General features: G+C 39.5%; 1 protein-coding gene across 2 annotated transcripts in view; it reads left to right on the top strand.

Moving 5' to 3' along the window:
* Positions 1-276: 276 nt before the first annotated feature.
* nfatc3a (nuclear factor of activated T cells 3a) overlaps positions 277-24,849 on the top strand; it is an 82,725-nt gene continuing 58,152 nt past the window's right edge. The window contains exon 1 of one of the 2 annotated variants that reach the window (XM_055205203.2): positions 277-703. In XM_055205203.2, the coding sequence (XP_055061178.2) occupies positions 613-703 (91 nt within the window). In that variant the 5' untranslated portion in view covers positions 277-612. Of the gene's footprint in view, positions 704-5,698; positions 5,877-24,849 lie in introns of those variants that run through there. The other variant, XM_055205208.2, reaches the window with a different exon arrangement.

The following is a 24,849-nucleotide window of genomic DNA, read 5'->3' as shown; positions in this document are numbered from 1 at the left end:
AGTCTATAGCCCTTGTGTCAACTTTCTCTTGTGACAACTACCCCGGTTTGGGTTTCTTTATTTATTTATTTTTATTACCTGCATTGAATTCACACATTTATATTTTAATTACATTTACAACAAACGTGGCTATACGTTATTAAGTACAGTACGACCGGCACAAACTAGAACTACAAAACCCATAAACCCTATCCAAAATATACTAACAGCCGTGTTTGTGTGTTTTACGTGTGCGCGGGAGCGCGCGCTTGTGTTGTCTGCCGACTCTTCTGACGTCATCGCTGGAACAGCCCTGTCACGCGCTGTTAGTAAAAGTTGGGATAGGAGGCTCGAGACGGAGAACCGCGGCGAACTCGATCAACGGTCTTGCTGACGCACGAGGCTCACCTCCCCTTTCACACCACAGGCGAAAACCCTAAAACTCTGTGTAAGCTCGAGCGGTGTGGATTATTTTAAGAGTGAAGCTTCATGCAATAATATTATTCTGCTCGGAGTTAGAGAGATATAGCTCGGAGGAAAAGTTAAAAAGTTTTACATTTATCTTTAGTCAATGTAGTGAGTTTATTCAAGAGTCGGCGTACGTAGACGGGTGAGCCCGAGCTGTCAAACCCGATGACTACTGCAAACTGCCCCGGGAATGAAGAGCTGGATTTCAGACTGATCTTCGGGGAAGACGGGCAGCAGCCGCCGCTAGGCCCCGCAGGTTAGTGCTTTACTCCGGGATACTTACACACACTTCATCGGTATAGATTAACTCATGAATAATGCATCAAAAAGTGATGAGGTCGATAACAAATGCAAAACAAGTATACACAAATGCATTAGAGACCGCGCTGTGTAATTGACAGTGTTCGCCGGCTTTTTGCTTTACAACAACTGCTGTATTTGTGGTTTCATGTGTAGTCGTGAATTCAGCCAATGGAAGCGAGAAGCGGTAAGTTTAGGCGATGTGGCGGTGTGTGTGTGCGTTAACCGGCGAGTTAATGTAATCAATGAGATTCGCACCGCAAATTTACTGAAGAGTTTAAACCTAACAGCGGCTATGAACCTAGTGAGCTGTCTAGGCAGACTTTTCGGGTTAAAGTTGTTTGAGTCAGAGCCACCATGTCTTATGCAGCTGAATCTGACAGCTGGTGCACAGAGAGAAATGCTATAAAAGTTTCTGAAATCCCTTGCCCATGCTTTCAACTTTAGCACATGGAAAAGGTTTCAGCCCAAAAGTTTCCATTAATACTTTGTGTTGTTACAAAGTTAATCAGCCATAGTTAGTTTTGTTACTGACCTTTGTTGTGCTTTAAATAATTATATTGTTGTATGTGAAGAAATAAATGACTCTTAAAAGAGATAACTGTAACTGTTTTTTTTTTACTAAATAGTATTCCTGTATAGCTCAGTGGTAGTGCATTGCGTTTGTTGCGTAAAAGGTTGTGGGTTCAAACCCAGGGAATACACATACTGATTAAAACGTATACCTTGTAATGCACTGTAATTTGCTTTGGATAAAAGTGTCTGTCAAATGCATAAATAAAAGTAAATAAATAAAATTGCACATTCTTGGGTTACCATAACATTCATTAGCATATCGACAAATCTGAAATTGAAAATATAAACATCCCTGTTATGTACAACTCAACCAACATTTTATAACTTAATTCATTTTGCTTTGCTTATACATGCTGTATTGGTATTTGCTAATATTGAATACTAACAGCTCTTATAATGCTCTCACAAAGAGTTAAAAAAAGTTAAAGTGGATTGTGAATAGTAATTTGATAAGTCTGTTCTTAAACTTATGTATGTATTAATTGTGAAATCAGCTGCACAATCGGCACTGCAGATCCAGAGTTTGAGACTACCAGACATGGCAACAAGCATGGCTTGTGTATATGTGTGTGTGTGTGTGTGTGTGTGTGTGTGTGTGTGTGTGTGTGTGTGTGTGTGTGTGTGTGTGTGTGTGTGTGTGTGTGTGTGTGTGTGTGTGTGTGTAATGGCCTAATGAAAAATGTGTGTGAGAAGTAGCAACCATATCTGCATCTGTCAGTGTGCTCGAGTGTGTCGTGAAGGAAAGAGATTTGGGTATAGTGAAAGCAGAATGCCTGTGTGGGTGGACCTCTGTGTTTTTTGTTTAAGTTTTGCATGAGTTTTTTTTTTGTATTGCATAGTCAGGAATTGAGTTCTCTGGTATATTTACAAAATGCCCACCATGTTTTGTTTTATGTTTTGAAACCTAATAAAGACAGGAGGCTTTGCTAGTTTATAAACTACAGGAATCCGTTTAACCATAACTGCTGTGCTGGCATTGAAGCACAAAAGCGATTTCATGTCTAACGTGACAACCACCTGAGAGTCTTTACGTAAATCAACAAAACAAATAGAAAAAGCATAATTTGAGACAGAAGGTGGGTGGATATATTTGGACGAACAGTTGGAAATAAAAGATCTTCTGTGTGCAAGTGTTGTTTTTAGCGTATTGCGCTGCATAACTCACCCCATGTGTATAGGGTTTGCACACGCTCATACGTCAGGTGTTATGAATCATAATACGCAGAATTATATGAATTTATATTGTCATTGTGTGATTTCTTATTCCCCCTTATTGATAGAAATTTAGAGAATGAAATATAAAAAATAATAGAACTGAAGCTTGATGAAAAAGTAATGAATAAAATTGTTTCATTTCTGACCTGCAACTCAGTGTTTTGCGTTATTAAAGGCCTTGGCTAAAAATGAAACAATGTTTTATTAGAAAGAAATTGGAAATGCTTTCTAAATGTCTTTGTCAAATCCTAATAAAGCAGCAGTATTTCAGGTAGATAATTGAATTAGTTTTTTGGTTGTTTAGCAGGTTTGTTTTTAAGTCATGTTTTGAGTCATCATGATTTTAATGCAGTAAGAGGGCAGGGCTGTTGTTACTATACACACACATCACATGTCTCTCAATGCTGCCTTAATCTCTGGCTGTTAACAGTCACAAAAATAAGATGACTGGCCAGTTTTTGTGATTTTTATGTACACAAGACAAGGCAAAATTAATAACTGATTTTTCGTTTCCAAAGCACAAAATCACATATCAACTTTTTTAGGGATGCACCGATATGAAAATTTTGGCCGATAACTCTTTATATTTGGGGGCCGATAACCGATATATATCGGCCGATAAATATTCAGATTATTTTCACAATGAAAAACTCCCAGACCGCGGACATCTTGTCTTTGCGCTAGACTAGCATACTCTTCTTAAGCCCGCAACACGTGTCATCTTTGTGCTATGTCACAGAAAGCACCAATCAAAACTTCACATGGCCAGCAATGAGCAAGTGAAGTGGTTCAACAAACCAAAATAATCCATCATTTACCGGCTTTCATTTATCTGCCTAATTTTGCTATCAGACCGATAATATTAAAAATAAGCAGTTATCGGCCGATAACGATATGTCGGCCGATATATTGTGCATCTCTAAACTTTTTGTATAATTCTGTTATGTTGTTAGCACTGATCTATATAAATGACTGCATTGCTCATGATGTCACAATTGTGAAGCCACCGCGCTGCCATATTGGTATGCCCAAACATTCTATTAAATCAATGGACGTTATCAGATTTTAATTACAAAACATCACTTTACTAGTCTCCGTTTTTATATCTGAAGCCTCCCTGTACATTATTACGACGCAAACGTCCTACACATACATACATATTTACTGAAAGTTGTACATTTTGCTTTTTAAACAGTAAGTTAATATACATTCATCTTCTTTACAGTATCAGATCAGCGGACAGACCGCAGCATATTTAGTATTAATGACAAATGTGCTCATTCTGAAATCTAAATAAATAATCATGCTTTGTAGTGTAGACTAAGTGCATGCAATAATTAGGTGGTTTTGTAATTATGTTACAAGTTACCTAAACTTAGGTTTAGATTTAAAAGAAGAACTATATTTTATGGCGTAATAGCACTTTATGAGAGTGAGAAGGGGAGCGGACTTTTCAGAGGAGTCGAAGTACTCCCAAAAGTGCTATTACGCCATAAAATATAGTTATTCTTTTAAATCCGCTTAGAAAAGCGCTACATTTTTATTTTGTACCACCAAACTTGCTCGTATAACTACTCGTCTTAAATAGGAAAAACGTTGATGTGTTTGGTCACTTCTAACTTTATCTCTAAATGGTACCATTGAATGAATGGGGCTAAGCTAAATGCTATCGAAGTGTCGCAGCGCGCTCCGGTGCTTACGTGCACGCACACAGATGATAGAGGGATGTATCAACAATTCTTAGTTAAGGTAATAACATATTTTAATATTGAAAATGAGTAGACTATTTCTTTAACAGAAAATGCAGCAGACACACTCACCTTAACGTTTTTTATAAATCCTTTATCCTGCATGATTAAAACATAAATATTGCAAATAACATCAGAAGTAACAATTAATCTACGTACACACATCCTAAAAATTAATCTTGTCTGATACGCTGTAAACTGGGTGAATTTAGATCATGATTTTGAATGTTAGTCAATGATACCCTCTGCCGGTTGGGCATACCAAGATGGCCGCTCGAACTCTGCGATGGATTCACCTCACGCTGTTACGTTAAGCGTTCTATGTGCAATCCAGTCATTTATATAGATCAATGGTTGTTACCCACTATTTAACATTCAGCTAGTAAATGCCACTCATTTGATAGATGATGTAGAAAGTTAATTTTAAACTCCATAACATTCCAGTGACTTTTTTATTGAAATGGTCAAAATGAATATGGTGGTCCCATAAGACTGTAGCCAATTTATATAACAATATAACTTTTATATAATATTTGACATGTTTCTACAGGATTCTTCAGTGTACCAAAATAAATGGTGGTAGTTGATATTCTTGTTAGCGATCAGTAGTTCACAGTCAACTTCACTTTAAACAACACTGAACAAACAAAACCAAATCCTCGCTGAATTCTTGCAGCATGACGGTCTGTTCGTTTGGTTAACCTGTGAATATTTGCATAATTGTCATCGTCACCTTGGATGACCCACGTCAGACTTAAGCACATGTGCTGCGGCAACTTTCATTTGTGACATTTTTACTCATGAAGAGAAATGACACAATTTGTGTATTAATCTTGTATGGAGCTTAATAGGAACCAAATACATTTACTACAAATGTTTAGTTCCTTAATTTCATACCTGTATACAACCGAGGTTGAGTGTGCAGCAAAAGTGGCCTCTTCCCCTTGTAGAGGTGACTGTAGTAGGGGCAGAAGGTGCTCTCTCAGGACTGTGTAGAGTCAGATAGTATGGAGCTGTCTGGCATAGTGCCCAGGCACAGCATGTGGTTTTGAGATGGCAGTGGAATTCAATGGGAGGGGCACAGGACCCTGCTGCCTAAACAGAAACAGGAAAGACGGTACTCTCTTTTTCTCTTTTTTAGTTTTCTTCTCTTGATCTTTTTTATCAGGATGGAACTGGCAGCGTTGATCAGTACAATCTGTCTCATCCCATGGCTCTGAAAATTTAGGTCAGCAGAGTCCATGAAGCCAGCGTAGAGTTAGTATACAAGTCAGTTGCCAAATGTTGATGAAAAAATCAGAGGATGCAGTGTTTAGCATCTGCTAGCTTGTGTCTGCTCATCTGGCTGGCTGGCTGTCTCGGTCGTGGGAACGACTGAAATTACATCGCTCTCAGGGTGGGTTATTTTGAGCCACGGCAAAAGTGGCAGGGGGCAGGCTGCAGGTTCGCTGGTCTCGTCAGAGACGGACTCCCCCTTAGCCAGCAAGTGCCACCAGACGAATTGTTGGACTATTCAGCCGCACGCTGCCTCGCTCTGTGTGTCCCGAGATCAGAGGAAAACTGTTACAATGCTGTGTGCTACGTCCCCAGGTGAGGTCACAGACTCAGGTGTAGCAGGCCTAGCTGCTTGTAGGTCAGCGGATGGTTGTTGGTGTAGCTCAGACAGGGAGCTTTATTTAGAGCACAACAGCTAACAGCAAGCCATGCTAGTGTGAAGAGACGGTGACCATGGCCGATCCTCCAATAGGCCTAATAACTATTTAAAATATTGTTTTTGCTGTAAAAATTCTTGGGGGGTTTTATTTTAGTGGTAAATGCCAATGTGTAACTCATCCTGCACCAATAAAGAAGTGATACCGCACATCGTGTGACTTGTTGAGGAGAGCTATGCTATTACGTTTCTAAGCAGTTAGACCTAAAAGGGCGAAAAAATCCCAGACTTGTAGGAACCTAGGACAGGATTATGGGGTAGACTTGACTTGGGTCTGTAACACCTTTGCAACCACCTAGAACATTATAGAAATCATATAGCAGTGCATTATAAGCACTTAGAACCATTTTATCAACCTATCTGAAACATGAAACTTTTAAAAGGTTGCTCAAACATGCACGTGTTTACTGGTGTTCATGAAGTCCTACACCGAGCAGAAAATATACTGAAGAGCGATTTGTCAGTGATGCCGTCTATGGTCAATGATACATTCAAAATTTCCGGTTCTGCTTGGGGTTTGAGGAAAGGCCAAAGTGCTGACTCTTGAATCTACAGTACCGTGTCAACATACAACGTCAGTGTGTGATTAGCTACTTATGGGCAATCCATGAGGCCATATTCCATGAGGAGATATTCTGCACAATGTAGCTAAAGAAAGTTGTTGAACTCCAGCATGAATGTGTAAACGGAATTGCCATAAGATGGGGCACACTGAATTGGTCCATGCATAAAAAAAAAATGCTGGATTGTTTCAATACATGCTTGGGTAAAATATGGACCTATGCTGGGTTGTTTTTTCCCAAAATTCCAAATAGTTTAAACCTATGGTTGGGTCAAATACAGACATTTTCAAGGTTAACCATTTCAGCCATGAGTTTTGAGTTTTCTTTGCACGTGTCAGAAGTAGGAAGAGCATGCTGCTTCGGGGAGCTGAAAAATGTAGCGCTGATAACATTATATCCATCAGGACATGTTTTAGAAACAAGTTGATATAGCGTTGATAATCTGTTCTAACAGTTCGTGGCAGTAAGTGTGCTGTTTAGATTGCTCTATTTAACTAAATAAAACTATGAACAGATAAGCCAAGTTGTTTTGACAATCTGGTTCTGGTCCAACCAATTTATTTTTTCAAATCAGTATTGTAAAAACTACAGCAAAATTGTTGTCTATGGTGATTCTGTTCTTATTTTGCCATGTGCCATCTTCATTTGCTGGGAATATTGATTGATCTTGACAGAGAATTAGCTTTACATGCATTCTTGGGACTTGGGACAAAAAGCTGTCATAGGTTCATGTCTCAAAGGTGGTTTCCAGGGCTTAGGTACGATGTGTACCCATTAGCTGTCTCAAGTGATTGGGCCACAGAGAAGGTGTATTTTCTTGTTAGAGGATATGAACAATGTGTTCAAGGGCTCTGAATGTGAGAGAAGGTCTTTAAGGTGGTGGGTGCTAGGGGCTTGTTTCCTGGGGCGAGGCACGAGCAGATAGAGTATGTGTGGCATTTGTCTAGTTTAAATTTAGTGTAACTGAAACCAGTAAACAGGCGTATGCGGCTATTAAACAGGGAGCATTCTTAAACTTTCATATAGTTTGGCATTAGTGCCAGATAGTGACCGACGCATCGTGTATCAGACACAGGTGGGAGTTGTGTCTGAGTTGAGTCTTAGCTGTCTCAGTCAGAACGGATGAGCTTCTGTATGATGCTTTAATGAAAAACAACATTGATTGAGTGAGCACTTTAACGCCGTGCATAGTTTTTTAACTGGTAAACAGCTTCCCACATATTTCTGTAAAATTTATTTGTGATCCTACAAGTTTTCATTTGTGTACTTTTATTTTGTATTATTTAAAACTAGAAATAACCAGAAATAGTCCATAATTAAGCATAAGTAAACTAAAAGTGTTTTAGCAGTGCTTTTCACGCCTCTGATTGAAAAGGGGCTTTGCTCACTGGGTAGTGGCGTAACGATACCAATGTCATGGTTTGGTTCACATGATGGTTTTAGAGCCACGGTTTGGTTCAGGAAGTTTATATAACCAAGGATGCAGATTGTATAACTTTGTTTTATTTGTTTCTCTGAGGGTGATGATGAGAGATCAGTACAGGATGCGAGTGACACCAAGATGCAATCTTTTTTCCATCACACATGCAATATAGCATTAACATGATGTTTATTTTGTGGTTTAATGATAAAATATGTTTTTAGGATAAAATCATTCCAATAATGTCTTTAAATATTTAACAAATGCTTTTATTGTAAACCTTTTTTTAAAGCGTTAATCAATGTATATTTTGGCCAGTAACAATGCACTGTCACTTTCACTGAAGCCCTTTTCACTCCGAGATTATGGAAAATACAGGGAAAATGCATCCGGGATTTGTCCGGGATCGTTTGATTTTGGTTCATTCACACTGCCAATGATTTGTGATTGATTTGGAGTCTGTGGATGCATTCACACACATTCCGTAAATTTAAATTCCTGCACTTAGTAGTTTTTTTTCACAGCATCTAAAATTTGCTTATAATCCGTCATTTTCTTTCGCTAAACCACATGTGTGCATCTTTGTTCAAGTTAGATAAGATCATAAGAAGCATGTGATGGGCTAGTATGCTGGTGAATGATCTTGGCTTCAGCGCGGACAGTAAGGAGCTCCTGAAACTCGGCTTCAGTCCAGTTTGCAGACATTTCTTGTTGTAAATGTTAATTTTATTTAATTCCCCCCATGTGTCAAAGAGCTGAACGATAACTTCGTGTTACGGTTACACGACACCCTCACTACAGCACGCCCCTTACGGCATTTTTTTTTGTTGCCATTTGATCACACAGCATTGTTCCTGCCATTTCTTCCCACCGAATGTTTTCCATAAATGTTATGGCAATTTTACTAGGTCCCCTTTACAGAAGCGATCCCAGAACATATACGTAATGTATTTGTGTTCACACAGAAGGTTCTCTGCCAATTTTACGGAAATTTTCTGGGACCAAAGTGCTGTGTAAATGAGGTTTGAGCATGGCCGGGCCAGCAGGGGCATTCGGTATGCCTGAGAATATAGCAAAACATAGCAAGGGGATTGTATTATGGGTTTTCAGCTCGGTTCTGAGTATTGTTACACCCCTTGCCCATTGGCCTACTAATCATCCCTCATACTAATTGGTTATATCACTCTGTCTCCTCTCCACTAATAAGCTGGTGTGTGGTGGGCGTTCTGCCGCAATATGGCTGCCATCGCATCATCCAGGTGGATGCTGCACATTGGTGGTGGTTGAGGAGAATCCCCCTTTCATATGTAAAGCGCTTTGAGTACTGAGAAAAGCGCTATAAATGTAACAAATTATTATTATTATTATTATTATTATAACTGGTGGAAAGGTGTGATGGTGTGAAAAAAGGCAGATATTGTATAAAAGGGTGTTCCAATAAGTGAATAAGTACTGCTAATTTGCACACCAACAATGTTAACATACACACACACATAGATGGACAGCGATGCAGAGAACAGCAGCTACACCAGTACTGGCAGCTATGAAAAAGTGGAGGACTTCCTCACCAGAATTACAGAACACTTATTAAACAGTTTATCAATACAAACTTCAAAAGAAGACTATTTGCGAAACCGGATTGAACTAGTCACCAATTCACAAAACTGTCCAGTAAAAATAATTTCCTTACAAACATACTTTTTGTGTGCGTTTGTAGGCCACCGCAAACTAGCAGCATGCACCCAAACTTCAGCTCTGGCTGCGTTGTGGGAAAACTAAAACAACACTTTTGTGTTGTTGCTCTGAACAATGCACACAAACATGAGCCATGACCCTAAACAGCAACGAGTGATCAAAAAGCAGTGATGTGCATTCATAATTAGAGCTGCAAAACGATGAATCGTGACTAATCGTTTACAGAATAAATGTTTTTGTTTACATATATGTGTTTGTACTATGTATAATAATTACCTGAGGTTCGCCGTTGGAAGTCAACAGACATTGGACTGAAATGGTCACAATGTAGAAATGATGATAAAAGGCAAAACTGAAGTGGTCTCTTAATTTTTCTGGTGGCTGTATTAAAAAAGATTTTTACTTGTACACATGCACTGCAGTGAATTAAAATGCATCTTTATTTGACACATAAGTCAAACAACTAAAAGTTTCTTGCATGTCAAAAAATTATTTGAAAGGGGGAAACCCGAGCCTCAAAAAGTGATGCAAAATGCTCGTCAAAAAGTGTCGGTACAGTAGGGAATACCGTCCTGTGTGCGTTTAAAATTTACCAAGGGGTAAAGATTTTTCTTCTTTTCGGTATTGTACACCAGAGTCACAGCGGAGTGCTGTTGGCAGCTATTGTAAATGCCGCCAGTGTGTTCGACTTTTAAATGATGCACAACGCGGACGTGCTGTTTACGACCTCCTTCACATAGTGTTACTGCATCTAAATGAACATACGTTCTATCTAGGGGTGTGCATTGGCACTGCCCTCACAATTCGATTCAATTTCGATTCACCAGGTAACGATTTAATTTAATTCGATTCTACTATGCATTGCGGAAGTAATTGAAACTTCACAACTTTATTGTCCACTCAAGGCCTGAAAATAAACAGTGACATAATCGATTATGGCACTTTGGTGAATCGATGCTGAATCGTGCATGCGTGCATTGCGATGCATCGCCTAATCGATTATTGTTGGCACCCCTAGTTCTATCTGATGTGACTGGTGTTGCGATATTCAAACATAAATTGGCTTTTAGATCATGCATCTTGAATGAGCATTTTTATTCGTATAAATTCATAAGAAAAATTTGATACGAATATCAAGATTTATAAAAAAAAACTATTGTCAGTAGTCTACCACTGCCTAGACAGCACACCAGATGATGCTCCGAGGACCACTGGTGGGCCATGGCAAACCGGTTGAGAATCATTGGTGTAGTTGACGAAAAGAGTATACAAATATTTGTGTCATAAGGGTCAATTTTTTAAATTGAGATTTATACATCATCTAAAAGCTAAATTAATAAACTTTCCATTGATATATAGTTAGGATAGGACAATATTTTGCCACGATACAACGGTTTAAAAATCTGGAGTCTGTGCAAAAATCTAAATATTGAGAAAATCGCATTTAAAGATCAAGGTCCAAATGAAGTCTTAGCAACACATTTTATAAACAAAAAAGTTTGTTTTAGCACTCTCTACTTAATTACAACTGTAATGGCATTGTGGACCCAATTGGGAAATTGGAAGCTTGACTGGAAACCAAACTTGAATGGGAAGTCCCTAAAGAGCGGTAGGAACGAGTGCAAGTTTGTAGGCGGGTTTCTGGCCAATTTTGTTAGATTTTGCAGCATCCACTCATAAAGTTTTGATATATTTATGGTAGAAAAAATTTACAAAATATTTTCATGGAACATGGTCTTTAAATAATATACTAATGATTTTTGGCATAAAAAACAGTCAATCATTTAACCCATCCAGTGTATATATTTTTTTCTTTTTCTACAAATATACCCAAACGGCTTATAACTGATTTTGTTGTCCAGGGTCACATTTTGTATAAAGTATCACAGATTTTTAAAAATCCCATACAGAATTAATGGATGTTTCTTTTTATGTTTCTTTACCTTACACTTGTTTATTAGCTTGTACCTAAGGTCCTCTTGTTCTCCTTTGGGTCACTGCTTTACTTCCTTCCCCTTATTTCAGTCCTCAGGGCATTGTTACACAATTTACCCTCTGGGCCGTTGTGTAATTAAAAGTGTGTCTGACAGCTGGATGGTTAAAGGTGTGTGTGTGCGTGTGTTAGTTGTGGTATATTGCAGATGAGGCTCTGAGACTTTTGGTGGCCAAGTTGATGAGTGTATTTTGATTAACCGCAACAATTTAGTTTCATTCATCCATAACAGGTTTAATGCCTGCTTCCTCTACTTATAAAATGCAGTTTGAGCTGCAAAAACTCAGCCAGTGCAAATGTCGACTAAGTTTGCTGTTGATTCTGCCTGATTCATGTTCTTGCTTCATCTTTTTCTTGCAATTATTTTTGTCAAGACTTTGTTTGCAAATTTTTAAGGCACAACAGTAAGTTTCTGGCCAGTCGATGAAAGTCTTGTTTTAATGTGTTAATAAACTTTCTAGAATAAATTGATTATGTTGGTAACATTGTCTTGCTTGCTGACAGGTTTTTACAAAAATGCAAGCATGACTTGTCTTTGTAAGAATGTACTGAAAATTACAAACCAATTAGTAATGTCTTCTAGTTAAATACAGGTACATGATCAAGATGGAAAGACATGTCACTTTGTAAGCGCACTGTGCTTCTGCATGCAGCATATCACCCTGTAGCCCAAGACTGGTTGCCCACTGAAGCAAGTAGGGTTGAACCTGGTCAGTACTTGGATGGGAGACCTTGTAGGAAAACCAAGTTGCTGCTGGTTGAGGTATTAGTGAAACGAGCAGAAGGTGCTCACCCTGTGGTCTGTGTGGGTCCTCCTAACACCCCAGAAAAGTGATGGTGACACCATACTGTCAAAAAGCAAAATAATTTTGGATGATACGTTAAACCGAGGTCCTGACTCTTTGTGGTCGTTAAAAATCCCAGGATTTAGGGGTGTGCCCTGGCATCCTGGCCAAACTTGCCCATTGGCCTACTAATCATCCCCTCATATACTGATTGGCTAAATTACTCTGTGTCTCTCCATTACTAGGCTGATGTGTGGTGGGCTATCTGGCGCAATTTGGCTGCTGTCGCATCATCTAGGTGGATGCTGCCCATTGGTGGTGGATGAGAAGAATCCCCCTTTCATATGTAAAGTGCTTTGAGTGCTGCAAAATAACACCAAAGCAATCAGCCAGATCAAACACGGAGACGTGTATCAGTGTATATGTATAAATTTTTTATTGTATTGGCGTTTCATCCACACGGATCCGGCGTTTTGGGAGACTGAAACCGCTATTTTTTGAAACCGGGTCCTAAAGTGGATAAATCTGAAATCGACACCCTTGTGGTTTCGTGTGTACAGCCAATCTGTATATTTTGTGAAGCGAAAACGTCATCACATCACGTGTCGGAAGCGTCACATGTAACAGCAACAACAATAATGGCGGACTACGTGATTGTGTTCGTGCTACAGAAGCTACTAAGCCTACTAGCTTTATTACAGCAAAATCTATTGCTTCTATGCAATTGTGGTGAGCAACAAGCGATAATGGACGAAACCATACGTTGGTTATGCGCATGCTCAAAGTCTTCTTCTCCGTTTATAGTGTATACAGTATCTGTGGCAGAATTACAGCGCCCCATTCTGGTCCGGCATATACTTCACTGCTTTCAGTCGGTTTCAGTGGTTTCGTGTGTGCGCAGATATTTCTTGAGACGACGCCGTGTTTACGGATTATTTTTTTAGAACAAGGAAAAAATGATCGGATAGGGAATGCACCGGCTTCGTGTGGACAAAGCCTAAAAGTCTGCAAGTCTAATGGGGGGCTTCTCTGACAGGGTACGTCCGTGCAAGGTGTTTTTAAATGTTTTTTCAAACGTGCATTTTAGTCTGGCACTAGGTTAAGCCCTGTCCAGGAAACCGCCCTAAAAGTTTAATAAGCCAATAAATAAAATATACAATTATATGTTCATTCAATGATTCAGAGATCACACGTTGGTGTCTGCTACTACCAGAGTTGTTCCATTGTTCATTTACTACCTGGTAAAATCACCTTTCATTCCAGGTAAGTATGAGCAGACAGCAACACTAAGCAATATTTAGGATTCATTATGATTCAGAGGTTGCCGATAAGTTTAAGGGAATTGTAAGCCTTTCTGTAGCATGAATGGGCCAGACATAAGATCTGAAACCAGCTCTATGGCATTGGCAATTTCAGCAGTGATAGACAAGGTTGGGACTAAATGAACCTGAGGCGTTCCCTCTGCCGGCTGAGCTTTGTTTATCCTGTAATGTTATCACAGCGTGAGATGGTTTAATTAGCGAGCTTTATTTAGAAAGCAAACATACGTTCATGTTGGCTTAGGCTCCCATCACCTAGCACAGCGGACATCCGCAGCTTGTTGGTGATGTAACTGGCTAAAAAACTGGAGGCAGTGCAGTGCCTCCCCTGGACTGGGAAAAGTTGCACTATATCCAGAAAATTGTCGTTAAGGGGAATAACGGATGTTGTTTGGAGCTGTAAAAACTAGAAAATATATTATGCTTTGTTAGTAGATTAATAGGCCAGTTATTAAACTATGATTATAACAAAGCAAAGCCTTGGCGGTTTCTTTTTTTATTAAAGACAGGCTTTGCATTAAAGCCTATAAATACATCACCAGCAGGCACAGTAAGGGAGGCAGAGCAGGCTATTTCATCATTTTAAAGCCTTCATGGTATAATCTGGGAACAAAGGATGTTAGTCATGTTTAATATTTAGGCTACTTTTTTTCTCACTAGGGCTGTGTAGTGGCAAGGGCCTGACAAAGAAAAAACATATTGCGATAAATTGGTCAGGATACAATATAACCTGGTATATTACAGTGCAATACATATGTTGATATATTCCACTGCTTTGAATAAAAACGTAAAAAGAGCTTAAAATACAGAGTGCTGTGTAGCACATGAAGTATTCGGGTGTGTATCACATTATATTGATAACTGAAAAAATAAAAACTTTCTATCTATTCTTTTAATCTTTCAATTTATAAGCAAATGTTATTTGCATTGCACAGTGTCACTGAACAGTGAACAGAATAACTAATAAAAAATAAATAATTATAACAATCAGTACATTCTTGTCTTAAACCAGAAAAGTGATTTTCTCTTTCCGTTTAGTTGTTTGATTGCCATTAGGGTGCACCGATAAATGCTGATATACACTAATAGTACGTGACCATAACTGTTCTGAATCGCACAACCAATATTATTCACAGCTATTTTATGTACAACGGCTTTTATCACCGTAATTAATTGAGAAGCATAGCAAGCATCATCGGCCGATATATTGGTGCACCCCATTTGCCATTATTGAAACAGACTGCAGCAGGTTACAGGTTAATGTCGCTTTAAGACTTAATGCACCAATCCATTATATTAATACACATCCTGTTTCTTTCACAGCTGTTTTGTTCATTACGTAAAGAATTGTGTTCATGACTTATGAGTAAACTTGCTGACACCGTGATATTTTGAGGTAATTTTGTGTTTATGTGTCTGGTCAAGCACAGGGAGATATAAAAGATAATTATATTTTGTCTGAAACGGGTCTCTCTGTGTGCACGCTTTGACAAGTGTGTGCAGCTGCGTGTGCATGCTTTTAGTGTGCGTGCACTTATAAAGCTGCTAGTACAGAACTGTACTCAATCCAAACATCTGATATCAGGGTTATATTTGTTGTAGCAATCATTGACAATCATATTTGAGTTTAGCGGTCCAAACATTTGGAGCAGAATCCAGCTCATAAAATGTATTGATACTGGAGTTTGAAATATCTCTAAATATTCTGTCAGGATAGTCAGTGGTTGCAAAACCATGAAGTGGTTTATCAATTTTAGGTATTTTACAGATGTATAGTACACACTTGCTTCTTAGAAGGATGACTATTCACTGTCTCTTATACGTCCTAAAGTGACAGTCTAATATCTTAATCTGTTTTTTAAAGTAATCTATGCTTTGAAAAGACTTTGAAGTGCTATACAAAAAAAAAAAACAGTAGGCTACTTATATGTGATAACAAATTTTGCTGGACAGTATATCTGTTCATTGATATAATTATCAAGTTTTCAATTACTTTCAAGATCTGTCCATATAATATTTTATTTGTACGCTCTCATAAATAAAAGTACAAAGGTTGTCACAGTGCCCTTTTAAAAAGGTACACATTTGTACCCAAAGAGTGCATATTAGTACTTCAAATGTACATTTTGGCACCTAAATGTACTTAAGTGTATTTTAATTTCTATATGTATAGCATTTTTTCACATGTTGCATGGCTGCAACATGTTGGATACATTTTTACGTGTTAAAAACAAAACCTAAAAAAATCATATTTTGCTTAAAAAAAGAAAAGTCTTAAAATCCTGTAGCAATTTCAAAGTAATAAACAGAGTAAATAAGCTCTGATTTAAAAATAAGTTTAAAAAGGGGTCACCGTGAGTGTGAGAAAAATGACCCTCGATCCCAGCTGCCCTCATTTAGCTCTGTGTGGTTGACTGAGAGCATCCAGTATATCGACTAATGAGACACACATATGCACACACACACACGTACTGTATGCAAGCTTAGGTTGAAGCGTGCAGCCACAAGCATTCACACACACACACACACACACTTTTTGTTATCCGCACGGCAGCAGTTGTGCACTACAGCGATTGTGGTGCTACAGGTGTGGGCTGAACTATGCGGCTTACGTCAAAGACTCAGTCTTTAGTCGTGACGGCACACTGCCAACAGTTCTTAGAAACAAACAGCTTGTTCAGTTAATCTAAATCTCTATTTTATTATCATGTGTGCAGTCAACTGTATTAATTGCTTATATTATTAGCATTTAAATCTCAATCATTCACTTTTGTTGTGCTCTGAATTATATTTGAGTTGTTATTTCTGCTGGTTGTTGCAAATGGAGGCGTTTGTTGTGTTTGAACTGTAAGATAAGCCTGCAGCTCATGAGAGTGCATTTTACATAGGGAACTCCGGATTAGGTTACACCCGTCTCTACAGACGATATGCACGTGGTTCAGGATATTGTGTAAGCAAGTCAGAAATTTACCCTTTTTGAGGAAGGTACACAGGCACATCTTATAGCACAGAGTTCACACAGTCTGTGCAGTGAATGAAGCTGGGGAGAGGAATGATTTTGTAATGTTTTTTTTTATGATGGTGCATGCTTTTCACACAGCATCAGCAAAACAAATTATTTGGCAAAAAAACTGAGGAAAGCCAAACATCACGTGTATGTATAGGAAAATGATGTGACGCAAGACATGAAAATCAGTTCAAAGTGGAAAGGCAAAAAATCCAAGCTCTTAAATTGAGCTTGAGTGTTTCTGTTATTGGTACATCCTTAAGTTATCTCCTCTAAAATACTACACACATTGTCACATGTGATTGTAGGTAGTGTTGGGTGATATTCCTCATACTGAGGTCCTCCAATCATCTGCCTGTATGATCACCAGTACACGATAGTATCAAAGGGTAGGGCAACAGTTTCTCTTGCTCATATTTTTACTCACGTATGCATGACAAGCCACTGAATTTGGTGGACAAAAACAGGAGCTGCTTCACTTTGGGCAGCTGGCAACACTGTAATGACAGCGTAACCTTCTTAAACATCATGCCATAATTCAAGCACGTCTTTGATGCCCAGGCACGCTGTAAATAATTTGTGTGCCAGGGAAGGTGAACAACTACGTCACTGATTTCAAACACCTGCATGCATAACAACCTCTTTAGTGCGAGGAAAAATCAAAGCCGCTTGCAGTGCAGGTTATGCGTGAATGTGAAACTGAAAATACTGCTGACATAATAATTTAAAACATTCATGGGCAAAATAGCCAACTATTGTTATGAAGGCTGTCGCTATCTGCCATAGGTCTAATTATCGACACAATCTTAGTTGTAAGTACATTCCTCAATCAATTACCCAGACATCAATGCTAAATTGAACTCAAAGCATAGCAGAAATAATTGCAGTTTGATTCATCTACCGCAGGGACAAGGCCATCCCTGGCTTATAGATCCTTACTACAGCATCTGCTCATCTTTCATCAGTGGTCGATGGGTTCAAACAGTTGTTGTGTACAACAGGTGTCTGTCGAAAATATGTTCTGGATGTTTGGAGAGGTCCATCCTGCTTCTGTGCTTAATCGAATTATGTGGACGTCATTACTAATGGAATAATGTGTTGTTGACTGTAATAATTTTTTCATGAATTTGAGTTCCTGTTGACTATTTTAATCCTGATTTAGCTCATGCAACAACAACAGTTTAACTGTGTGTGTGCGTGCGTGCGTGCGTGTGTGCTTGTGTATATACGTGCATGCTGACACACAACCACACACTCCTTCACAACTGTTGTTTCATACTCCGCACTGCCTGATCCGATAACCAGAACCATTGTGTGATGTAACACACACAGATGCACTGGACCAGGTGGAGACCAGGAGAGTTGGTTTCACCTGTGGGTCACTTTACCAAGTATTACTAGGCCCATGTATTACTATTGTCATGGACCGGGTAAGGTATTGAGTGCTTCTCAGCACACTGCAGCGATTTCCCACTATTATTAGCTTAGGCACAGCAAAGCCTCTTAGGGCTCTTTATTTAACCAGATAGCCAGTCTGATGTGAAGCTGAACTGTGTCTGATGTAAACAGGCAGACACTGGGACTCCATGCTGCATACGATCGGTTTTACTTTGCTCATCATAGATTATAACGCTAAAGTATTACTGACCCAGGATCGGTGGCCCTTCTCTGCTTTGGTGCTTTGAAGCTGGATAAAAGGTTTCTGTTAACCACAACCACTTATAGAGGGCTGCAACATTGTTTAAGTGGTAAATTAGAACTTGCTTCAGTAACTAAACCGTATAGTACTGTATATTAAGCTTTTATAGCTCGCTGAATCCTTCAGCAGATGATTCTGGTCACAGAGTCAGGCTTTCTCTTACCGATGCTTTTAGCAGACATAAGGTAACAAGAACTTAAAAATCTGCTTTATAATAATTTTCGTTTATGAGGCAGAGATGAAAGGAAATGATGCACAAAATGAACTGTAAATATATGATTTGAAAAATATATCACCAGCAATACGTTAAAACACTTCTGCTAGTCTTTAACAAGTCCTTATTTTTTTATTTCCACTTTTATTAAAGATGAGGCAGAAGTCACATCACAATAATTGCTTTTCATCATGTGAACTAATGGCCATTAGATGGCCAACCTGCTTCCAACATGGCAGTATAGGTGATTTTTTTTAGGGGAACAGGCTGTTCTTGGAGAGCTTGCTGTGGTAATCTAACCTCATTTTCTGTTTTCCATTCTTTCTTTCTTTCTTTCTCTCATGGTATCATTCTGTTTTTCCATTCCTTATTTCATTTCTTTATTCTGTGCGTTAAAGCTGCAGTATGTCATTTCTGCAGTGTTAGTGGGACCAGACAGCACTGCGAGACTAATTATAAAGATAGTGTGTGTGGTTCCAGTCTGCCATTGTTTGGACAAACATATGCACTGTTGTGTCCTCATGCACACCGTTCTCATTTTCAGTAACAATGTGAGGGCGTTTGTATGCTTCTTTACACTAACTACTTAAAGGACATAAAGTGTACTTTGAGGCATTTGTTGTTACCTGCAACCCATGAGTGTCCCACTGCCAAGGGGGTCTCACTGAGGTTACCCTTAGCATTAGGGCTGTGATGATGCATCACATTTCCCATTAAAAATAACTGTCTGAAATCGATTCTGAATCGCAAGACTCCGATTCTGTGTTTTATGCTCAGCTTGTGCGTGTGCTACAGGTCTTTGATCATTAGAAAGTCCTTATCAGTCTAAAATCATTATGAGTCTGAGTCGTTTATAACGTGCATTTAAAAAAGCAACACTCGTCAAACACAATCATTCAAAATATTCATAATATTATTATTATGAAAATACCTAAAACTATTTGAAGAATAGATATGTAAATATATGCTCATAGACATTTCCTGGAATAGTGGCTGCCTTAGGGGCCAGTCACACCAAAAGCGCTTTAAACGATTGCAAACGCAAGGCGCGACGCACTGCCTTTTTTAAAAAAAGAGCAGTGCGACGCGGCTTTTCATATTGCTAAGCAACCACAGAGTCAGCTGTCTTGTCAATCAAATATTGAAGCGTGAGCGCTTTTTTGCTGTTAACTGTCATATTAGCAGAAACTTTAAAAAGAGGGCGCTGGCTCTGACCTTGTTTGAGGGGGAGAGGTGCACAAACACGCAGGAGAGAGTGAGCGAGTGGCGTCCGGTTCTTCAAAGCAACTGTAAACTTCCCTCGCCACAACGTAAGGCCGCCTCTCCCCTCATTCGATTGGACAATGGAAAGACAAGAATGACATCGGGCGCTTCTCTGCTCTCAGCGCTCCTTCAAAAACGCGTGCGCGACAGGCGGCAAAAACCCGCACGGCGCTCGGCGCACATAACCCGCGCCCAACCGCGCCCCGCCCATATAATATCATTAAAAAAAGGCGCGGGCAACTGCCATAAACGCTTTGGGTGTGACTGGCCCCTTATGCGGTAACATTCCAAGGCAGGAAGGCATCAAGGCATGTCTGAATCCAATGTTAGGTTTACTTCCTGACTCCTGAGATCTTGTCCCACAATTCTTTGCGTGTGCACTCATGGGGAATGTGATTGGTCGAGCCTGGCCAAGAAAGCGGCTGGAGCACAAATTTGGTGTAAATAAATGTATATTTTCACTTTTTACAAATTTTAATTGCATTTCTAGTGAGAAATTAGTATTGTAGTTTTCAAATATGTGATTAGCTATCACAAAGGCGCTCTCTGTTTATATTTCAAACACGCTGCCTTTGAAATATGTCCGAAAGTGTTTCTCTTAGCTGCCTTCATGCCTCCGAAGTCATTGCCTCATGAGGCAGTGAGGCAAGAGGTCAGCTGCCTAATGCTGCTTCCGAAACTGACTTTTTCCATACTATATAGTAGGCGAAAAGCAGTAGGCAAGGCGAGTACTATGTCAGAATACGTAGTATTCCAAAAACAGTATGGGAAAAGTACCCGGATGACCTACTAGTTCCGGTTAGATTTCGGAGTGTGCATACGATGGACACTTCACTATCCCACGATGCCCCAGGAGCGGAGTTATGAAACAAAGAAGAAAGGCGAAAGCAGCGATGCGGCCGTTTCCGCGCTGGTATGACATGACGTGATGACGACGTATGTCACGTGATGTATCAACATGGCTGATGTAGTATGTCTGAATCGCATTCATACACTAGCATTCATACTATACAGTACCTACTGTTTTAACAGTCAGCAAGTACTTAATCTCATTCAGTACCTACTGAACAGTATGCAGTTTCGGACGCAGCCTAAGTTTTCAGACGCAGCCAATATTTGTAATGGTTGTTCTTCTGTGGCACAAGTGGAGTTTCTGCACGAGAGCGCCCTCTGGCTTTTGGATGTGGTGGCATTTCACCGTAATTCATTAAAATTCATTAATTCAGAAAACGTGCATTTGCACGATTAATCGTCCCAGCCTTACTTAGCATTACACTGGGTGTCTGAATATAGCCTGAAATCATTAGGATTCAAAATATCAGCAGTGCTTTTCCTGTCTCTCATCTGTGCCTTTATTCTTTCTCACCATCATTGTATTTATTCATAGCTCTATGCTAATGTGCTGACAGCGAGTGTTTTAATCAAGTCTTCTTCTGCCTTATTAATGAAGTAATCCATGGAATTGTGGGTAAAAAACAAAACAGCGTCTTTGTCCTACCCGATTAAGGGCAGCTACACACTAGAGAAAACTCCTAGGAAAAAAGGAACCCCTAAGATCGGTGTAGACATCACGCCAGTTTGACATTTCTGGCAAGACAGTGATTTGTGCTGCAAAGTTACTGTATTAAAAGAGTGTGTGAGAGAGAGAAAGTGAGTCAAACTGATTGTGTGCATGCTCATGGTCTTTTTCCTTGGGGTCAGAGTTCACATTTGGTTTGACATGTTGAGTCTTGTGGGATGTAGGTTAAGTTTGTCTCTCTTCCTGTCTGTCAAGCTCTGTCGTCACGCATAGGCATGTCTTATGACAGGGAGTGCGTGGCGCATCGAAATGAAGCAATCAGCATAAGATGAGGACAGAGAGATAAAAATAGAAAGCAAGCAATGATGGAGAGAATGACTAAGATTAATTAAAGCTGAAGAATTCAGTCAGAGGAGATTTAATGAGAGAGAAGCAGTTCATTCTGTCTTTTTGTCATACAGATGCTTTTACAAAAAAAGAGTATTATAAAATCACAATATTGTTCTTTTAGTCCTTTACTATAGGTGTGATTTCATAAATTGTCCAGTTCATGCAAAAATTTACAGGGGAATTTAAGTTTACATTCAAGGTCAGTGTATGCCCTGGGAATCAAACTCATGACCTCACATACACAAAAAGCAACACTCGTCAAACACAATCATTCAAAATATTCTTTATTATTATGAAAATACCTGAAACTATTTGAAGAACAGTGATGTAAATATTCTTATAGACATTTCCTGGAATAGAGGGTATGCACGTGACGTCACCTTCTGCGAAATTGACTGTGGTTACGCCCACCGAGTGGCAAAAGAGAGACCTCTGTCCTCTCTTCTGTCTTTCCTGTCTAAGTGAGGAATTAAATAGGAGTTTCCTCTAAGTATTTAACCTGTTAGGGTGCACTCACCCTAAACCAAACTGTGCCCCAGCGCGATTGTTCCCCCTCCCTACTCAACCAGAAGTGTACACTCACTCTGTACTTGAGTGATCCAAGCCCAGGGGCGCTTTCGTCATTAGGATGCGATTGTTTTGAAGAAAACAGGAAGTAAAGTCAGTGTTTTTTTATTCTGAGTTGTTGGGATGCGATTTCCCGCAGCCCTCTCATATCATATTGCCGAGTTGATCTGTTGCGTGTGCAGCTCAGACATTCACCTAACCCTGCTGCGCACATCAGAAGGTTTTTACAAGGCAGATGAAGGTGAGTGGTCGCGCAATTGATATCTCTCCTTTTGGACCACGCTGTGGCGCGATTTACGATCACACCTGAGCCCAAGTGAACCACGCTCGAGTCAAGCCGGCCAGGGCATGATTAACCAAACCGCACCCAGGCACGGTACAGAGCAATCACACTAGTCAAACGAACCAGGCTTGGGAGGTCAAACGTCCAGTGGCGGCTTGTGACTGCTCATCCTAGGGTTGCAAATTCAAAATAAGTGTTCAGAGTGTCATGTGTCTTGCTTGTGTTTTCAAAATATGTGTTTGCTGCGTCATGTGAACCATGTGCATCACGTATTTTGTCACAGTAAGTGCCTGCTGCACACGTGTCAAAACCGTTTATGATAAAAGAGACGCTCACGTTCGCAAAATACATGCAAGACACTCCCTTAACAGTAAACTCTGATTACACATGAGATTATGCGAGTATCTGGCAAACGCGAGTGTCTCTTTCATCATAAACCCTATAGACGCGTCTGCAGCAGGCACTTATTTTGACAAGATACATGATGCACATAGGATCACTCTACGCGCAGAACACATATTTTGAAATTACGAACCACACACATGACGGGTTGTGACAACTTCACATCGAGCGCCCTCGAAAAAAGAAGTCACCGGCTGCCACTGCAAACGTGCCTGGCCGCGGTTTGGTTTGGATAGTGCGAGTGCGCTCTTTGTTTTCAAAGCTGGAGGGCATTTCTTCACCCTAACTTCTACTAGGTGGTTGTTCAGGACAGTTCATGGTTGCACAGGCTGGGTGCAATCTTCCTCCGTGACTTTAAAATCATGGTTAAGCTGTTACCTACCAAACTGTGTTTGAGTGTGATCGTATTTAACATTGTCTGCTGCCTCTGCCCAGTCACTGGAAGCTCATCAATAACCTTTAATAGAGCACAGCCAAAAATCCTCTGTGGGTGTGTCTGTATACTGTATTAGTTTATAATAGCCATCTGTGTGTCTGTGAGTGTGAGTTTCTTTATTAATAGGGTCGGTCTCTATGTGGTGACAGGATAAAGCATGTGCGTAAGTGCAAATTTGTTTCCCGTTTTTTCGGACGTCTTGAGAAGGATGTGCGCGGGATATTCTTATCTGGATTTGAGCCCATCTGTTGCCCCACCCATTGACTAACCCACCGGTTCGGTCTCATTATATCCTCTTGTCTCTCTCTCTCTCTCTCACTTTGAGATATCATACTGAGATATCAGTATTGTTTGTGCTATATTGCTTCTGTTGTTAACCTGTTGCTATTGTTATAGCATCTACAGATTCCCCAGTGGCTTGTTTGAAGCCAGTCTTTCCTATTCATGGCTATCAGAACAGCTCTCCAATAAAGGAGAGAGCGAGAACAGAGAGAATTGCCTGTTCTCATTCATCTCTTTTATCAGTGGACCAAGACACAGACCTTGAATTGCATGACAGTAATTATTTATGTATTATTTATATAGTGCAAGCAATTATGCTATGAACTTTATTGTGTGGTTTACAGTTTCTATAAATGACTGATTGTATGCACCTGTTCTCTCTATCATTTCACTTAACCTTATAAACTGATTTTACGCACAGTCGTCCTTGGAAATCAAGCTATTCCAGAATGCCCAGGCGTTTTGAAGTTTCTCAAACACGTGTTTACTGTCACACTAGATCTTGCCACTCTGATTCATTGATAGTATATGGAAATAAGCTTTTTATTCATTCCGATGTTGCAAATGCGAAGTAACAAATGAAGTAATCTTGTAACTGCCAAGTAGTACCATTACTTGATTTAGTATTTTGTGATCAGTGAATATTCATTGCACACATTATTATGAAAGATGGTCAGATTTTTGTTATCTCTCTAACAGACAAGAATTAACACTCAGGGTAAATGCATCTTCACATTATCTTGTTATTTATGGCGACTAGGGCTGGGATAAACAATTATTTTTTAAACGATTAATCTAGCGAGTACTTTTTCGACGCATCGATTAATCTAACGATTCATTTTATCAGTCCGATACGACTTCGATTGGATTCTCGATTATCTCCCCATTAATTAACTTATAGTAATTCATGTTGATTTACATATCTGAATGTATACATTTCAATATATGTTTATTGCTCTTAAAATTTCTAAATAAAAAAGACAATACAAGTGCAAAATAATGCATTCTTAGTCAG

Source organism: Misgurnus anguillicaudatus, chromosome 21 (assembly GCF_027580225.2).
Source record: "Misgurnus anguillicaudatus chromosome 21, ASM2758022v2, whole genome shotgun sequence".
NCBI classification, from domain to species: Eukaryota; Metazoa; Chordata; class Actinopteri; order Cypriniformes; family Cobitidae; genus Misgurnus; species Misgurnus anguillicaudatus.
Note: the sequence above shows the minus strand (reverse complement) of the source record. Positions and strands in the feature narration are given on the sequence as shown.